The 20,811-nt window shown below is 36.3% G+C and overlaps 1 protein-coding gene across 3 annotated transcripts in view; it reads left to right on the top strand.

The window, feature by feature from the left end:
* LOC142337506 (uncharacterized) overlaps positions 1-18,927 on the top strand; it is a 74,194-nt gene extending 55,267 nt beyond the window's left edge. For all 3 annotated transcript variants that reach the window (XM_075386783.1, XM_075386784.1, XM_075386785.1), the window contains 8 exons: positions 2,299-2,469; positions 4,973-5,141; positions 5,804-7,066; positions 10,129-10,310; positions 11,415-11,592; positions 14,358-14,588; positions 15,223-15,621; positions 18,452-18,927. In XM_075386783.1, coding sequence (XP_075242898.1) covers positions 2,299-2,469; positions 4,973-5,141; positions 5,804-7,066; positions 10,129-10,310; positions 11,415-11,592; positions 14,358-14,588; positions 15,223-15,621; positions 18,452-18,723 — 2,865 coding nt within the window. In that variant the 3' untranslated portion in view covers positions 18,724-18,927. The remainder of the gene's footprint in view (positions 1-2,298; positions 2,470-4,972; positions 5,142-5,803; positions 7,067-10,128; positions 10,311-11,414; positions 11,593-14,357; positions 14,589-15,222; positions 15,622-18,451) is intronic.
* Positions 18,928-20,811: the final 1,884 nt, after the last annotated feature.

The following is a 20,811-nucleotide window of genomic DNA, read 5'->3' on the forward strand; positions in this document are numbered from 1 at the left end:
TTCATTGGATTAAGCAGTCGGTGTTTTGCAATTTTTGGAAGCTAAAATTGCAAGTCTCTCTGCCGAATCGTCTTTTTTATTACAAAAGGTATTTGTTTTGTGTTATTGGCCTCAAGTTCATATTCAAATATTAAACACTGTTTTGAATTATATAATTAGAAGTAATAAACCAGAGCAAGTTTCCGTCCTTTCCAGAGACTTTGGAGAATTAAATTGAACTGAATTATGCCTTACCAGTTTCTATAGGAAATTATTTGTTTCTCTAATGTTTTTTTTTATTGTCATCAAATTTTATATGAGACAGAAAAGCTTTATTCCACTAAAACATTCTGTTTGATTCTCTTCAAAAATCTGAAATGAAACGTAACAATTTTGATATTGTCAAAGCGATAAGAATTACTTGATGCTAGTATTTTTAAAACCAAATATGACGTCGATTTTCTTCAGAAACAGGAATTCCATAAATCCACACAAAAAATCTTGTTTGGAAACAAACAAGGTGAATACTCTAATCAATTTGTCAGAAAAAGATTTGAAACATTCATACAGTGATTGTTCCAACCAAACCGTAGTGGGATTTAGCTAGAATCAAGTAAAGCAACCATCTGTTGATATGATTGTAAGTTAAAAGAATATTTTAAAGAATAAATTTTGTCAATTATTTTGGGAAAAGAAGCGACAGAATATTATTTAAGAACGCACATGACATATCCAAATTAAAAAAATAAACGATAGACCTCCAAAAATGATTAGGAACTGTTAAAGTTCTTTAAAGTTTTAAAACTATTTTAGTTTGTGTGAACCCGTAAATAACTCGTTTACGCTAGGTTAACCCAATTTCCTCTCATTCATCTCACGTTTTTTTTGTAATCACTCAAAATCTTGAACAGAACGTTTTTACCTGTTGTTCATCAGTTTATCTTTACCTTGAATAAAATTAGGGATAATTTTTAGATATTGCACAAAGCCAAAACATCTTATCATACCTAGAACTAATTTTTTTCTAAAAACTTGTAAAATAAAAGTCGAGCTATCGAAAATTCTGCTTTTAGGGTAAACTTGATGAGTAATTAGATTGAAAACCGTGCATAAATAGGTTATCGTTGGTTGGGTTATTGTTGGCTAAAATGACTGAAATTTTGAGCAGCACTTAAAACAGTCACCCTTAATTATAGTACAACTTAGGATCAACGCACAAAAAGTAATCACAAAAAACTTCAACTGTAAAATTGTCTTCATAAAACTATCGTAAGAATTGTAGATTGGTCGGCAAAACATGCATGGCATGAAATTTTACAGCTAGGTAAAATCGTAACGGAGCAGTTCTTTTTCACCACGTTTTTTTTTTAATATTCAGTGTGAAACATTATTAGTTTCCAGCAGCAAGTTTTTTCTTTCAACTATCTTCTGGTAAAAGAAAGGAACTAACAATAAGATAAATTCACCCCTTGACTATGTAGCAACTCATTAGTTTGTTTTGGTAAAACAAATTGTTTAATAAGATTTGTAAATAGATTTTTTTAAAATTTTTTATGCAGAAATTTTCTGCTTTCAATTTTTATACGATAAGTAAGATAGTCTGCTTTTCGAAATGGGATATGCATTTCACAAATAAAAGCGTTTAAAATCGATTTTTTTGTGTTTTTATTTCTGTCACCTGTGACTCTCAAATTTGGTGAATTACTTTTTACATCAATAATTTTCTTAGGTACTGTTATGCCTAGTTAAACCACTTTCTGAAAATTTAAACATTACAATTATGAATGTGCTATTTTGCGTATTTTGTCTTGAAACTCTTTGACCACTTATTACCATTTAAAGGAATTGAGATTGGTGCTCGTGTGCATTATGAAAAAAAAATCAAAGCGATTTGGTCCAGACAATTAAGATTTTATTAAATGACATTTTGATTAGCAAAATCCGATTTAGTTAAATGGTCAGTTTATAAATAGCTATATATGGTACATAATGAGTATCTTAGATCTTGCACGATAAGTTTCTCTATTCATTGAAAGAAAGAAAGAATTAGTTTCTCCAATGAAAAATGTACAAATTACTGCACAATATTATATTGAATTGGAGGGGACAGACAACGGGGGTTATAGACACTCACTTTTCAGATAAGAAACGCAATTGTTGAAAAGAAACGCAATGTCAAGGATGTCACCTGTTTTCACTTTTCAATTTTCGTTTTTTTTTTCATCGTAACTCTTTATGTAAGTTATCTAATTCCAGAAAGTTAGAGTTTTCTGCAGTGATCCGCAGTTCCCACTGGCATGTTTGACTTTTATAATCCAGACACCTGGAACGAGGAGCAATCGTTCAGTATCTGCTGGACCTCCAGTGCCTGACGGAACCAAGCCTCAGTTCATCCAACAATTCTATGACGTCAGCTGTCTAGAGGGGGACTCGGCTACATTCAGGTGCAGAGTCACAGGCAGTGAACCAATGAGTGTCCGCTGGTTCAAGGTAACTGCTGATTATTCTGTGTTACAAGTACAAGTTACAAGTTAAATGGACGAGTTACAGGTAACAAATTTTGGGACTTTTTCATTTAATTTGTTTTCTGTGAGCAGTCTCCAGGATAATTAATTCAGTCACTTTTTAAAACTGTCAGACAACTGTCAGCGTATGAAGAAGTTTTTAGCCCATCGTGGGAATTAAGGCCCTTGTCATGCGCCAAAAAAATTTTCAATACAAGCTGGGAGCTTTCTCACATTAAGTCTTTATCGCAGTTCATTTGTAACGAATGAAAAATTATTTAGTTAATTTTCCAAAAACTATAGACATAACAAATAGACAAACTTTGGACCAAAATACGGATTGCCAGCAGAGCTAACACGATAAACAGTGACATACAAAATTCTCTCTACAATCAAAAATTTTTGGTTGTACCAGAAAAAATTTGTAGCGCATGGCTCACATTCTATGAAATATCAGTTTTTGGTTTACAGATGTAGATGAATTTTATATCCGTTAATTTGGTTGTCCATGGTGTGCGTTGGTTTTTGAGTTTTGGACCATCGAGAAATTGATTAGTTAACTCCGGAGTTATGGGACATCTCTACTCATGTACGCCTGAAAAGTCTCTTGCATTTCATAAAACTATTTCCTTTGAAAACTCGTTATTACAGCATTTGAAGAGGCCAGTTTCAATTGGTCCAAATCAAACTCTTTCAATTATGAGAATCAGCTAAAACGCAAGAAATTAAATTGTATTTGAAAGAGATTCAGCAATCAGAAAATTTTCTGTTGTCCATCCTTGTTATATCTTCCATGGCCGAGAAATTGGTGAGCATGACAACACTTTTCATTCCTATGATTGTCAATTCGCATTAGTTATTTATGATTTGGTTGTCTCTATTTTTTTTATTTTGACCGGCCATTTCATTTTATGATCTAATCAGTAATATCTACAAGTTCACCGGCTATTTTATTTCTTAAAAGCACTTTGCGGTCTTAACACTTCCGGCAGGACTCAGGTAAAATTTTTCGCAACAATTTCATTACCAGAAATTTCAGTTCAACTGGAGTTTCTGCGATGTTCGTTGTAAACATCATCAAAAATTGAGGTTAAATCGGATTTTTGATCTCTTACATTTGACCATTTACCATCTATTTTACATTATATGCTAAAGGGTGTCATGTTTTCTTTGGGTTTTCGGACCATTTATTGCTCAATACGATAAATAGTGGTAATTTACTGAACACTTAGTTTCAATGATATTATACCCAATGTGTTAATATACACAATGCCATTAAACCCAATTTATTCCCTTTGATATCTTTGTCCAATAATGCGATTACAAATTAAGAGTCGGTATTACAATCACGTTTCCTCATAATTGAGCGGATAATTGTATCCCATGTTTGGTTGTGATAGTTTTATATAAATTCCCACAGGCTGCTGAGACATTACCAAATTATTGTAGTACCACTGTTAATAGTAACAATTATATGGAGGGTCAAAATCGGGGTGACATGATAGGTAGTTAAACAAATGGGGGTGAAAAAGCGGGCCACATTTCAACAACCTCAAGCGGATAATTTAATCCCATGTTCGATTGTGATAGTTTCATATCAAGTCCCACGGCACGCTGATGTGTTCCCACGGCCCCAGAGTTTAGTTAGAACATCAGGATTAAAATATTGGGTGTATTCTAGGGATTTTGTTACATTGGGTATATCGGCATTGGATATTTTTCCCTGACTAACAACTAAAACTTTATTTATTTAACTGAACCATTTGATATAATTAAATGGAACTCAAATTGTATTATGGATGATACGCGAATAAAGACGTATTGCATGGTAAGCTTCAAAGTTTGAAAAAAAGTGCTTCAAAGGACAGTGGACTATCTTTTCAAACCAAAATTAGTTTTGATAGAAGGATGTCATATTTTTATAGTTTCTTCTATAGGATAATAAAAACTGAACGCAAATGAAGGCATGAAAACATGAAAAAATTATTTGCAGATATATTAATCTTGGCGTACTAAGAGACGCCTAAAAAGTGGACAAAAATGTCAAAGTTAACTTGTTTTGATGATCTGCAAAAGCCACAGAAATCTTTGCTGCAGAAGTTTTTCGGAAAAAATCCAGATTGTGCGCAACTCGATCCATCCTATCATAAAGCAGTATGCCCAAGCGGATAATTTAATCCTATGTTCGGTTGGGATAGTTTCACATCAAGGCCCACGGTCGACTGAGGCGTGGCCATGTCCCGGAAGGCTTATGGTCAAATGCACTATTCAAATATTTTTCTTCATAATCGTTCGGGTAGTTTCAACATAAAATAGTGGGTATGTTTTGGGTAATATGTTCCAAAGGGTGTATTGGCATTGGGTATTTTGCCCTAAGACTACACATGACTTGCATGTCCTTTATTATGACTCTACTGGATGTTATTGTATAGTTGAGTTATTGGATGGTGGAGGAGTTGGAAATTTAGAGCTGATCATAATTTTTTAAGGAAAATATGGAGATCAGACATAATAGCCCTGGATACCAGATCCACTCCGAAGGGGGAATGCTGACTCTCTACATCAAGAAGGTTTCCGTCTCCTTCGCTGGCAAGTTCATGTGTGCCCTGAAGAACAAATTCGGAGATGCCTCAATCTACGCTAAATTGTCTGTAGAAAGTGAGTTTAATTTTTAGTCGCTCCTTTCCATGCTTTGCTTGTCCCTGTTTGAAGAGTTGCAAGCTTCAATTTCAATTTGTTTAAGTGCTTTATGCAATATGTAGCAACAAAGGCAATTTTTAACTCGGAAAGATTAATGAATCAAACAAAAAATTGACAGATCTGTTACCTAGATATTTTCGACGGCTATCTAGCAAGATCTTGCAAGATAGCCGTCGGAAATAGATTAGGGTGCCCCACTTTCCGTTTGTACACCCTCTCCCCCTTCTCAACGTATTATAAATAGGTTTGTCCGAGGTTTGCTTACCGCTAAACGGGGTGAAGTGGTTTATTGATCAAATAAGGATCTTTCCCGTCTATGGCTTTCGTGTATAATAGTTGCGCATAATGAGTGCTTAGTGGGTGTGTAAAGCTACGTGCTCGGTGCTGGAAGGGAGGAGGGGAGGAGGGGGGGGGGTGCATAACGTACTGGCGGGCACAAACGTACAAGTTCCAATCAAATAAATGCAACAATTTTATAACATTTGAACATAAGTTGCGAAATACAGTTCCAGATAGAACTCCTGATGCGCTGAAATTGTTAACAAAGTTGGTGAATAGTTTTGAATATAATCATTTTTTTGGAGGACCGCAAGTAGGAACTCGCCTTTTTTAATCCCCAGGACGAGGTGGTGCCGCTTCCTCCCAAAAACCACCCCAGCCACCCAATTTTGCTTCTCACTTACCACAACCCGGTACCAAAGTCAACCCCCAACTACCATCATCCTCTAATGCCCCTTCAAGTCAACCACAACAACAACAACAACAACCACAACAACAACAACAACAACAACAACATCAAGAACCACCAGCTTCTCAACCAATTAAAAGCGAAACCCAAATACCTATCAACCCTAAGGGGAGCGCTGGACAACAGCCGGGCAGCCAACAACCCAGTTACGGGCAACAAACCCCGCAAGGTAGCATTCCTCCCCAAGGTCAAAATGCACCCCAGAGCAACCCTTACCCACCCCCACCCCAAGGCCAGCAACCTCAAGGAATGGGGCAACAACCTCCGAATCAGTTTCAACAACCCTTAGCCAATCAAAATCAAGCACCCAATTCAAACCCATCAAATCAGCCGACTTTCAATAATGCACCACCCCAGCAAGGATATCCCAACAACCAAGCCGGGCCTCAAAACGCATACCCACAGAATAAACAGCCACAAAATGTCCCTAGCAACCAACAAAATTACCCTGGAAACCAACCTAATAACCCAAATAATCAGCCATATAACCCTAGTAATCAACAAAATGCGCCCGGCTCACAGCAAGGCTACCCCCAGAGTCAACCCAATCAAGGATACCCCCCAAATCAGCCCAACCAGGGGTACCCCCCAAATCAGCCGAAACAAGGGCTCCCCCCAAATCAGCCGCACCAGGGGTACCCGACGAATCAGCCGAACCAAGGCTACCCCCAAAATCAGCCGAACCAGGGCCCAAATCAGCCAAATCAAGGGTACCCCCAAAATCAGCCGAACCAGGGCCCAAATCAGCCAAATCAAGGGTACCCCCCAAATCAGCCGAACCAAGGCTACCCCCAAAATCAGCCGAGCCAGGGCCCAAATCAGCCAAATCAAGGGTACCCCCCAAATCAGCCGAACCAAGGCTACCCCCCAAATCAGCCGAACCAAGGCTACCCCCAAAATCAACCGAATCAGGGCCCAAATCAGCCGAACCAGGGGTACCCACCGAATCAGCCGAACTATGGTGCTCCGCAAGGTCAACCAAATTATGGTGGTCCTCAAGGTGCACACCAGAATGCAATGCCAAAACAAGGACCGGCTGCACCAAATTATCAGCAGCCTAATTATGGTGGACCACAGCAGCAACAAGGTCCAGCTGGACCTATAGCACCATCGCTGCCTCAGTACCATCAACCAGGTAAATTTAAGAGCACAGGTAAGAGCTCGAACACTTATTAGCATCATAGCTCTCATCATATCCCCATTCCCAGTAGTGTTCAGATATTGCATAAACGATTCTTCATTGGAAATCTGAAATTTCGTTTCATTTTTGTGCTTTTCTCATTGATAACTCAAGAACAAACCTTTTTGAGGGCGCAGTGCTTGTTTTTATTTACATCGACAATCGAAAACATAATAAATAGACTGAAAAAACTATTCAAACTAGTTTAGAAAAACTCACAAAAGATGAGAGCTCTACATAACAATAAAAAATAATAGTATTCAATAGAAAGGTACTATTTAACCAAAGTTAGAAGTGCTGCTGGCAATGAGACAAACAAGTGTTCTCAGAAAATCACAGAAATAAAAAATTCTAAAAACAACAGATAAAAACCTTTGAATAGGATTTATAAAAAAATGTTTCCTCGGTGATTCCGCAATTCAATAAGATCTGACAAATTTCTAACGGTTTTATCAGCACTTATCGGCTAATGGATTGCCTGGCTGACACTTAGTAAGACACCTTATCAACCCTTACAAAATGAAAAATATTATTCAGGTCTTACACGATAGGGGTTCAAATTTATCAGATCTAATTGGATTAGAAAAATTTTTGTGCATGATCTGAGACAATATAAGTTGAGAAAATTGCGGGGTAAGAGTTTGAAATATCAGCTTACACCAGACTACCAATTTTAGCACCTAAAGGTACCGCATAGAACTTGATATAAACAATTTTTCTAGATCGCAAAAAGATCTCTACAAATATAACTTCTAAACTTTTAACTCAACTGTCCTTTAGGATGTATAAATTGATGTGTAGGGTGCTAAGCCGCACGGTATTTCAACGTATTCACTTCCACAACTGTAGTTGTTGGACACATTCTGTAAAATTTGAGATCAAAAGAGTCGCTTTTGTCATTATTTTACAAATAGTGGCCTTTTCTTTCTAGAAATAGTGCAACAAAGTTTTTACTGTGCATAAAGAAATGGAAATTAACAACTCTTAAGCAAACAAAAGGGGCAAAGTTTTTGTCAAGGCAAACTAAACACAAAGTATAGTTTAAAATATTGTATCCAAAGAGACACTGATAGTTTTTTTGAAAATTATTTATGTCGACTAATTAGTCCTTCATTACTCTCGCCCTAAGATTTACAGCAGAAAGTCTATCAAACACAGACCATCGAGGAATAAAGATAAATTAACGAATTGATGTTATTATTTGTCCAAAAACAGAAGAAGGGTTAATGTCAAAAGCAGCAACATTTACAGACCTGGGATTACTGAAAAAACCTATGTCATAGCTCTGTTCTTCCCTTCGTTATGATAGCGAAACACTACTTTTGACGTTTAAAGTTTCTTAAATAATTTTAGTAAATTGTTTCTTAAATATTTGCTACTAACTAATATTTATGCAATGATTGTTGCAGCCTTTCTTTCCAAACTAAAAGTTTAATAAATTTTTCCCGTAACGAATATCAAGTTTTGATTAGTAATTCTCCAGTGAAATACATGTCTTTATTTGACAGATCAGTACTGATCACGTCTCATACCAAATCAGTACTGATCACGTCTTAAGACTTGTGAAGACATGTCAAGACTTGCTCAAGACTTCTCAAGTATAAGTCCAGTCTTGGCCAAGATATGGCAAATATTGAGTCAAGTCTTGACCAGGACTTGGCAAATCTTGAGTCAAGTTTTGGCAAAGACTTGACAACTCTTGATTATTAGGCAGTTAGACAGAGTAAAGTTTTAAGAGGTGATACCATAATTGTTTTCATTCTCTATCATGTGAACTTTTGGAAGTGATTGTGCTGTCTTGTGCTTCTTTTATCACTTTGGAGAGTTGCTTAGGCAGGCCACTGTAAGTGGCGGCCTTCTTCTATCGTTAGTAAATGAAAGCAAACCAACAAAAAATGTGCTCAATACTTGAACCAAGACCTGTCAAGTCTTGGTCAAGACTTGCATAAGACCTAAGAATTCATTAAAGACGTGCCAATTTTAAAAAATGACATGATCAGAGCTCTGATACAGAGCTGATCCAAGACTTGCAATTTCACTGAGTCAGTACTGATTAATACTTGACGTTCAGTCTGAGTTTACATTTGTACTTCACTGTTCAAACGTATAAAAAGCCACGTTTTTTCGTCGAAAATGTTCAACTTGGAAAATTTTCTGAATATAACTGGACATCTTGAGCTGGAATTTAATTTTTCATAATATTCTGGGACACTAATTAAGTTGGATGCGATTCCATGATATAAAGTAACAGAAATGTTTGTAGTCGCCGTGGAGGATGTTTCAGTAGCACACGTCTCCATATGTACAAGGCGCTCTCTATTAACAGCTGGACCACTAATACTCCACAAATAAAATAGGTATCAATTAATAGTAGAACAGATCTTTTCCTAAAATCGCTTTGATTAGATTGAAAGTTGATTTTTTTTTAATTTTTTATACTAATTAATTATAATAAATTGTTCGTAGTGCCGTTATCATAAAATAGTAGCAAGAAAATACATACATTGTACAAATACAATCGACTACAATTTGCGTCGCTACAAGGTCACCATTAAACCTATCTGGTTTGTTTTCAGGCGCGTCACGGAAAAGTTGTACAATTTTAGTTGAAATAATGAAAAAAAATGTTGAAAAATGAAAAGTTATCCTTTCTAGTAAAGGTTAACTATTGTAGAAACTGTGTTTGTAGCAGTCAAAATACTTGAGATCTAATTGGGAAACACCAAAAAATTTGCCGAGGAGCCATTTCATGGGCAGTAATATATCCAGAAACTTGTCATTTTAGTTCAGAATTTTTATTACGAGCGAATTTTATTCAATTTTAGATCGTGGTAAAAAACTGAAACGGAAATTATTCAAATGAAATAGCTCTAGCAAAATGCACGTCCATCAGTGTACTGGTCAAAAAACCTGAACACTTAGGCAACTACTTTTTTCAATCTGATCTACTTTTAAATTTGTCCCCATTACTGCTGATGTTACCTCTTAAACACTGTGGTGTACCGCACTGTTTTCAGGTGGTGGACCGCAGGGCAATAAAGCACCAGGAGCAGGAGCTGCAGGTGGAGCTGGAGGAAGTAATGCAGTGCCTCCAGCCTTCCTGAAACCCTTGAAAGACATGACTCTCAAAGTGGGCGAATTCCTCATTCTGGAGGTGGAGGTGGTTGGGAATCCAGCGCCCAAAGTCACCTTCTTTCACGTGCGTATCGGAAAACTTGTAATGTTCTACACAACTGTAGGATGCACAAGGAGCTTAATTTTGTAAAGTTTTTTGATCATTTCTTATTTTTTGTCGACCCGCATTTAGCTATATGAAATATCAACTTATGGATAGATCATCTTATTAAAAAAATTAAAAAAAAATCGGATGTCGCGTTGTAGTAGCTCTGAAAAAAATTTTGATTAGCAAAAAATTTTTGTTTACTTTAATTACAAAAAATGCACGTCAAAATAGCACTGCATATCATAATAGCCATGCTTTGTAATAACTATGACAAATAGATGTCTGAAAATGTTGGTCAGAAAGCTCACAGAACCGGGTCGAGATGTCAGCGCCGTTTCAGCGCATAATTTTCTAAGAAGTGCTGAATCTGCTAAAATTGTGTAAGAAATGAGTTAAATGCGCTGAAATGCACTGAAATGAGCTGAAACGCGCTGAGTTTTCAAATTTTTCAGTGCAAAAATCTTACATAATTTTGTGCTGAAATGCGCAGAAAATTTATAAAAGATGCATTCAAATTTCAGCCTGTTTCTTAAAATTATTTAGCGGATTTAAATGCTTTTTGACACCGCTTCTTAAATTGCTGACCATTTAAACTGCTCTTACATTAACAATAAACTTTTTCTAAAAAATGCGCTGAAAAGCGCTAAAAGTATGTAAGAAATGTGCTGACTTTTCAGCGCACTTCTTACATAATTTCAGCGCATTTCTTTCAGAACGGTTTATTAATATAAAATCAAATTAAATTGGACGCAAATGAGGAATCAATGGCGCATTGGATAGAGGAAAGGCTACGGCACCGGAGAGGAGGGTTCGATTCTCAGTGATACCTATTTTTTGAAAACTCAGTGGTTTTCAGCGGGTTTCTTGCTAAGTTTGAGCACACTTCAGCGCATTGTTTTAATAAGGTTTTTGCGCTGAACTTTTTGAAAAATCAGCGCATTCAGCGGATTTCTTACAAAATTTTTCTCAACCGGGGGATGGTGATTTGGAGGAGCTAAAATTCCTGGTCAAAAGCGGCTATTCATTGCAATGTTTTACCAATTGTCATTTGAGGATCTCAGTTCCCTGTGTTTATACTAGAACTCTACGCAGCTGAAGCCAGGGAGCAAATATAAGATAGAGGGAACAGGCAGAAGGTGTCGATTGGTCGTTGCCAATGCTAAAGTGAGTGACAGTGGAATGTATGAGTGCAGACTGGGCAGTACTGCAGGCATAGACACATCACAGGCCATGGTCACTGTACAGTCACCTCAACAGGGTAAATTCACCGCTTTAACTTACCATTTATGGAAAAAGCGGTTAATTTTTTTCATAACTCCTAATCGTAATTCTTTGCTCGCCATAAAAGGTTAGTTGTAATTTAAACTTAGTTTATTGTAAGAATTGCGCTGACTGTGGTAAAAAAATTACAGCGCTAAAAATGCAATTATTACAAAATTTTGCAATTCTTTTAATCGCTGATAAACATTAAATTTTCCCGCCAAAAATATTCTTTCACTCCTATTCTTGCGATTTCCCTTGGTAAAAAGCGACCCGTGCAGACACCTCAACAGGGTTTCAATAAAGTTTAAAGACCGAGATCGCTTTGTAGGCGGCTATAAACACAAAAAATAGATACTTCTTTGATATTTTTAAATGATGGTCAGCGATTGCTCTCTACTTCATAAAGATTTTGCCAATATTTCAGTTTTTTTTTTGAGGTAACGACTTACAAAAATACAAATTGCTATGAAAAATCGCACGAAAACGCTATATCACGAAGCAAGAATATTTGTTAAACACTTTTTGAAACAGCTGAGGCTGCAAAACGATTCGACTTGGAATGACATTTTCTGTTCTGTATGCGGCTTGAGAATAAAAAAGATGAAGGTGACAACTAAACAATTAACTTCCTCAGTTGGATGCGTTTTTAAACAACTTTAATTATTGCCCGTACCGAACTCCAAATGTAAATCAGTACTGAGTACTGGTCAATTGTAAATGCAAGTCTCCCATGTAAAGTATTTTGCTCGCTTTCTCGCCGCAATTTGCTTCTTTGAAGAGTATATTAACGGCGAAAAAGACCAAAATTTAACAATAATGTTGACTCAGAAAGGAGAAAAATTTTCTATGGAGACGGAGAGCGTGAGAGTGATCCCCGTACGGAACTTTATTTTTTTACTTGGCCCATGTCTGACCATTGCACAATCAGACTGAACTCAAGTCTGACAAGTCAAAAAAGTGACGAATCAGTCTAAGATTGAGTAATGATGAGGAGTTGCATTTATGTTGGCCCAGTACTGAAACACATTTGAATTTAGGTACGGGTGGCAACATTCTCTTCAGCTCCAATAAAAAATAATTCTTCATCAGGGGTTTCTTTTGGAAAACAGACACATTGAATAGGTTTTTCAATGCCAAGAAAATATCTTCCTGTATTATTTAGAAATAAGGTTGCAAGTAAACTTAATGCTCAGGCTTTTCACAAGGAAAAGATAGTTTCAATAGTCTACCACAGTGACTCTGAAATTTCATATCAAAAAATACATGTTGTAGGATGCATCTTTTTATCCAACAAAAAATCATAACGTCACGTCTTACACAAAAAAATGGTCATCTCTTCTTCTGTTAAACGATAAATTTTATCTCATCAGTTCTTATAAAATAAAATTTTTGTCTTTTCACACTGTAAACGGTAAATACTCCGTCCAATCAGATGTTACAATATAAACTGTCTGGCTTGTTGGATCTTACAATAACCGAATCTTCGTATCAGTTTTTATAAAGTGACAAAGTAGCCAACATTTGTTGAAGCAAACGGACCTAATTTTGTAATCCAATGCAGTGTCACATCAAAGACAAGGGAAGGGAAATGGTCCTCTTTCTCTATACAATTTTTGTTAAATTTACATGATTGCCTATTTTTTTTAATTCAGTATTGGAGCGCTTATTCAGCTGGGTTTCTCTGTAAATCCGATTGTTTCCGAAAAAATACAACAAAGATTGCTAACAGATTGGAGACACATGTCATAAAAAACATTCTGGCTCAAGAGAGGCTTTAAAATCTACGAAAGCTGCAGCACTAATCAGAATGTTTCTTCTTGTTCGCTGTTTTTTTTTCGAAGCATCTAACTACGTTATACGATCATTTTTACGTTAAGCAAAATTAGTTCAAGGAAGGGTTAACTAAGTTGTCCTAACAGATCTGACAAGATAGAAATTTCAGTAGGAGCAATGTTTATACCATAGGTTGTCTTTTCATCTTATATGAAGGAGGAATTTTCATCTCATAAATTTTCGGATCTTTTCCGCTAGCGCCCCGCCCCCCGTCCTATATAAATAAAATTTAGGTTAAAAAAATTAATGTTTTGCTCCCTTCTGAAAAGGTTATGATGTGTTATGCCAGTTCCTGGTATAACACATCATCAACCACATTTGAACAATTTTCACGAAATTTATAGTAGTAGACCCCTTTACAAAGATCGTAATTACTGAAACTGCAATAAGGAAAAATTTTTGGCTGATGTATACATTATATGCAGTGACCTATTGCTATACACATATTATTGTCAAACCTCCGCTCTAGTAGTATTTTTTAAATGCCCATTGACTCGTATGCATAAGTAATAACTCAAATGCATACATAATGTTTAAACATATACTGGGGGGGGGGGGGGCGCTAGATCCAAATTTTCCTATAGTATCTCACAAAATAAAAGTTCCAGTTGGAAGCTTGTTTATCCCATAAATAGTCTTTTTTGATCTTACCCGATAGAAACAACCAATCAATGAGTTAATACCATCGTTAACTAGAGGTCAATGTATTAGCATACGCACTTTCTCCTTTTGAAGTCGGGCTAGATTCAATATTGTACTGGTTAGAACTTATTGGACAATTCACATTTTGGCCCTTCATAAGGATGTAGCTACTCGTTATTGTATAATTACTGTATTGGGTAAGCTTAGTTTCCCCTCCCCTTAAGCTGATGGCGAGTTAAGGACTGGGTGTGGTTCGAACGATCCAATCCATATTTTTCGTTTTAGCTCAGAAGACCCAGCAACCGCAGAACTTCCCCCAACAAGGGCAAATGTACAACGCGCCCCAGAACAACCAGCAAGGCCAGATGCCACAGGGAATGCCCGCTCAAGGCTACCCTAGCCAACAAAACCCACAACAACCCAATTATGGGCAACCACCCATGCAACCACAGCAGGGGGTATTCAACAATCAAGGGAACATGGGTGCTGCCCCAATGGGAAATCAGAATATGCAAGGTAGCTTTCTGATATGTACACAAGTAACTGGTCTGTTCTGTATCACCCACTATAACCCCCCCCCCCCCCGCTTAATTGATTTAAAAGGTTTACGCCCCAAGTTGTCGGTGTTGTTGTTTACGTTTACATATAATGGGGTTATATAACAAATAATAAATTGTATATTGATGGGGGGGGGGAGTAGGTGTAGTTTGAGGTTCAGATTAGATCCAAGTTAACTTTTTAACTAACAGTTTTAAAATCTCCGTAACTTTATTTCGCTGTTTTAACATCTTTTCCCACATTCACCCTAATGTTTTCAATGCCGACAGGTCAATCTTTATTTTTTTTGAAAAGAATTGCCGATGAGGAGCAACTAGAGTTATGGGCAACCATTTTAAGACAAATCTTTAAATAGCACTTATTGCAAACTTATTGCAAATAGCAACCAACGAAATGGATGGTAAAAATAGCTAACTGGTCATTGGCTATTTTGGGGTTTGCAATAGTAGTAATAATAATTTTGTTTCTGCATAACCGCTGTCTTTTTTATTATTCCCCACATTTCAGACTGCCCATTTTGTGATTTGGTTTCTGTAATCTGGTTTTAGTCTGACTTCAAATATAAATTTGACCAAAACTGTCTTAATTTCAGGGCCACCTGGACAAAATTATCAAATGCCGCCACAACCACAACAACAACAACAGCCGCCACAAGCTTACAACTACGGGGCTCCAAACCAACAACAACAACCACAGCAACAAAACTTCAATCCCCCACCCCAAAACAATCAAATGTACGGTCAAAACCCTAATCAAAACTTCCCTCAACAACAGAATTTCAACCAGCCTCCCCCTCAACAGCAACAGTTCATGCCAAATCAGAACCAGAATCAGCAGCCAATGAATAACCAAGCTCAGCAGCCAATGGGAGGCCCGCAAATGCAGCCACCGGCAGCCAATCAAAACGCTCTTTTTGTCCAGATGCCTCTGAATGACATGACAGTAGTTGAAGGACAACCCGCGACTTTGACATGTCAAATAGTTGGATGCAGTGAGTTATTAATTTCTATTAATTTAAGTTAGCTCAAAATTTATAATTAACATTTTTTTATAGAATTTAGCAATCATTAATTTATAATTAATAAGCAGCAATTATTAATATAAGTTATTACGATGAGTCATTAAAATTTATAGATGTTAGTAACATTTACCGATAAAGATTTTTCAATTTTTTCGATTCACAGTTTACAAATAATTGGAATATACGTTCCGTTCTGTGCCCCTGAAAAACAGACCCTCGTTTCTCTAGTCACTGAACAATTCAAAGATCTCCTAAGATTCTTATGTATAATACACATATTTTATTCTTTCTGACATCCCAACGAGAACTCAAATAAAAAAGACTTTTTCTTGAATTATGCTGATATTAATTGGCTATGGTTTGAATTAATATGTGGGAGTTATTTGTATACCCTGCTAAAAATCGGTCGAGCATTCTTGTTCAAATTAGTTAGTGTTTTCCAGGAGAATCGTTAAAGCATAAAATGGACAAAAAATGAATGAAAACCTATATTGGAAACAGTTTCCAGAACTTCTGATTGCGGAGTATGAAGACGAATTGCGGAATTGTGAAATTTGATAAACCTCTACAAGACAAGAGATGAGATCTCGAAACTCTTGACAAAACGCGATATGTCAAGAACTTGATAACCTAGTTTCTGAGAGGAATGAGATTAATTATGAGATTAATGCTTTTCATGTTATGAGATTAACAAGGAAGCTCGGTAATGTGCGTACCAACATAATGCTCCGACCCAGCACTTCCATATTCTTGACCTAATAGGCTACAAAACTTTCAAAAACTTACGTATGATTCAACAAACTACTAATGAAATAATTAATGCCAAGTTAATGGGCCCATGAAACTTGTTCTTAATAGGACTGCTAGAAAGACAATAATAAAAATCAAATAACAAACATTAATTACGACCAAAACTCAATGCCTATATGAGAAAAATCATAACAAAATCAAACTCGCATCAGATAAAACCTAAACAAAATAAATTAACCTATACTTCGTAAGGAAAGATATTGGACTTGTACTCAATCGACTAGGTTACAGGTCGACAAAAAGAGCAAAAAGCTGCGAAGCTCAAAAGTACGTCCCTATGTTAGAGAACAATTAATTTCAAAGTGATTATTATCACTAGATATTAACTGAAATCATTAAAAAGTTCATTTATATCTCCATAGGAATCAATTGAGACTTGTCATTATCCAGTGTACGTCATACGACTACAAACAGAAGGACAAATACAGGCAAAAATAAAAAACTCAGATCAAATTTGCGCAAAAATGGCAGTGAAGAGGTTAAAACCATAAACATGTCACCAAGATTATTAAAAATGTTCAATTGCGCAATATTTCAAAGCGAATATAACCTACAATTAATGTTACAATTTGAAAAGAAAACAAAAATCCTATAAAATGTACGAATACTTAAAAATCTCAAACAATTTATGGAATATCGTGGTAACAATAGTAAAAAAAAAAGCCGAAAAAAATGGTTGAAATTAAAACCGGTATAAAACCCGGTATATATATGTGACCTGTATTTGCAGAGACTATGCTATAAATCGACAAAAAGATAATGGCGAAGCTCAACAATCAAAATAAATTTCTGAAAAAAAAATGTATTCAAAATTCCTAACCAACATAAGATTTCAACAAAAAAGAGATCGATTAAGTTGCAACGCCTCCGGAGGCCAATTGTGCCTGTTATTAATGAGACTAAGTCACGAGACAAAATAACAACAAATACAAGCCATTGGGAGTACAACTAGCTCTCTTTTTAAGCGTGCGAAGAATATGGCGCAGTTTTAAGGTGTCAGCTTCCGGTAAATTTAAAGGAAGTGGGTCCCATTTTTGACAAAAAAGTCTGAATTTTGAGAAATTTAGCATAAATTCCGGCCAAAAAAACTGGGATCGAGCAATTCAGCCACCCTCCTCTATCTTTAAAGATAAAATTAATCCCACTATCAATAACAATTTTTATTTTTTTTCAGCAAAATTTGCGAAAAATTGGATAAATATACGGAAAATGTGAATAAAAACGACGGAATATTGTCTCCTATTCACAAAACTTTAAATCTCGATAACTCCCTGTAAAAAGCGAAAATCAAAATATTTGTGTATTCCATATTCTGCGCTGGACGGGCTTTCTAATGACACCACACAACTCTGTACGATGATTATATCAAATGACTGAAAAATTGACTGAACAAAAAAAAAACCATTGGATTGTTTTGTTCCACCCCTACTAATTTGTTCCTCCCCCACTAAAATTTTTTCCGAGTGGGTCGGAACAAATTTTTGTTTCTTTTTGATACCCATGCAAAGATCTTGCAAGCTTACATATCTTGATGTTTGGTACCAAGTACCGAGGCAACCCATGTATGGATGTCGACTTTTGAAAAGACTCAAATAAACTCCCTAATTAATGTCCACGAAAAGTCAAAGAAAAGTATTTTCATGGGTGTTCTGGAGTCGAGCATGGTATTTTTATGGGTCGAAGTATAAACGTAGGAAGCTCTTCATATGATTGTCTTCAAATGATTCCTGATTTATCTGAAACTCAGTAAAACGATTTATGGTCAGCAGTACCTGGAAAATTTTGACAGCAAGTCACGGACATTGAAAGGGAACAAATCACTGTACCTAACTTAAAAATCACTGTAAATGTAGAGGGCCAAATCATTATTAATACCTTTATAACCTTGTCTCTTTTCCATCATTTTCTGCTTCTCTGGGAATTGAAGTATAATTGTGACGTAATACGATTCGATTGTATTTGATGGGATTCGATTGTATTTGCATTTCAGCATCGCCTGTTAAGTGGATGAAGAATGGAGTCTTTTTGCAAAGCACGAACCGAATCATGGCCCATAATGGACCCGATGGGGTTTACAACCTCACCCTGCGCACCCCCTCCCCTCAGGACTCTGGATTCTACTCCTGTGTGGCTGTCAACAGCAGCCCCCCAGTGTCCACTGCTTGCAACGTCACTGTCATGTCCATGGCTAACAATAACAATAATAACCCAAACATGCAGCAACAACAACAACAACAACAGTATTATGGCATGAATTTGTGAGCTTCAAAAACGCTGTAAAATATAAAAAGCTGTATCGTTACATACTTTAGGACGCTAAAAGCGCAGAGCTTCAAAACAAAATCGGATGCGTATTAAGCTCAAAAAATTGACTAAAAGATGAAAACAAAACATGACCAATATGCACATAATTTGTATGATTTTAAATTTGTATCATGGACAGAAGGACAAGATGTAGAAAATTCCTCACATGAAGTCTTTCAATTTTCATTTTTTTTTTTACAAATTATTAAAAATAGCTTTTTTTAACTCGCCATAATATTTTCAGAACATATATCGGGCCACACAAAAATATAGTTTTTAAAACAAAATCTTTAATGTAAAAGTTTCAAAGAGCGATTACTTAAAATTTAGAAAAGTTTTCATATATCACCCTATTGCTATTTAATTTCATCACTAGCAGTTTTACGCAAAATCTTTTATTATCGCTAAATCTTTTCATTTAGTATTGTCGCTGAATGTTTCGAAAAAATTTTCTAATTTTTATTTTATTCGCAAAACATCAGGCAGTAGATTGAAGTCATAGACGCGATGGATGGCAATTTTGAAGGTGAAATTCCAACTGCTGAGAGAGAGAGAGAGAGAGAAAGACACATTGCATGACTTGAAGAGACATTGGAGGGTCAGCCATTAAAGGCTAAATCCGGTACCCACCTTGTAACCCGAATTTGGAACCCTAATTAAACCCTAATAAAGCAAACATTACCTTGGGCTTGAAAAATGATCACAGTGGACTTTAATTTTCTACCAATGCTGACCAATATTAACCGAAATAACTTAAAGAAAAATAACCGAAAGGAGATTATAAGAGTCTTTTTAAAGCCAGTGCCGGATACAGCATTTAATGGTTAGGAAAAAGTCTTTGAAAAGAAGGAAAGGCAAGAGTTACAAAAATATTTGAGTAAGTAGTATAGTAAAATGCACGTATTGTCACGGGGGAGGAGAGACGTCAGTAGTAATGTGTCTTCCTGGGCAAACTACGGGGGGATATAAGTGTCTTCCCGTAAACACTACAGGGTACAGGGACGGGGTGACAAAAGTGTCTTTTGACGGGGGGAGAAAATCACTGTACGGAACTCGACCAGGAAGAACTTTCAACATACATATTAATCATCATATCCGGCAAAAGTCACATACGATTCACTTCTATATACCGTTTGCTCAAAAACAGCATGACAACAACTATCTCAACGGTAGATTTGAAAACCATTCATGAAATCTATAAATTCATAGAAGCAGAATATCCAGATCATAATGAAAGACTTCTGTTCTTTTTGGCAACCTGCTTGCACTTGGACCCTGATGTTAACCTAGAAAATGCACTAGAGTTGAGGCCAAATGGCGGTGTCGTTGAAATAGATAACTATCCAATGGACGGTTATTTGAAACCAATTAAAATGCTTCAATTGAATGGAATTCTTCATGACGCCCCTGGATTTATTGCAGTATATAACCAAAAGTGTCAAGGATACTTTTAAGTTTTGCCTTGTCCAATCACAAACGCTTATGTTGGTCACTTGACAGGTTTATTATTCTGCTGGTTGTTGCAAGTTTATAAACGTAACTTGTTCAGTTTGCTGGCTTGTTCGTAGATTGTTGTGATAGATTTTGAAGTTTTTCGTCACAAAAATTGTGGATTCAGTATAAAAGATGATCTATTTGATCAAACAACTACTCAGACACGGTTATTTTTTTCTCCAATTTCCCTAAACTTGCTGTCCGCAAGTGAGAGGAAATGGAATCAGTGGGATACAAAGTCTTTGCTTGGTATTTCGTGGGGCAGTGGCAGGTACGATTACTGGTTAATATCACAAGTTTTTATAGCAATCAAGATCGGTTTTCCTGTTGCTAAATTCTATGCATAGGGGAAGGAGAAGACGCAGGCACTGCAAAAGCTTCTTCAAAAAGACATCCCAAATTTAGAATCATTGTTACGTCCAAAAGCTGAGGAAAATTATTTTCCATTAGAGCATTTCACTTCTTCACCACATTCGTCTACACTAACCTTCAAACGAAAGATAAAACGTTTTGCATAGAGAAAGGCACAGATGTACTTTTATTGGATAACGA

Source organism: Convolutriloba macropyga, chromosome 4 (genome assembly GCF_964194025.1).
Source record: "Convolutriloba macropyga chromosome 4, txConMacr16.3, whole genome shotgun sequence".
NCBI classification, from domain to species: Eukaryota; Metazoa; Xenacoelomorpha; order Acoela; family Convolutidae; genus Convolutriloba; species Convolutriloba macropyga.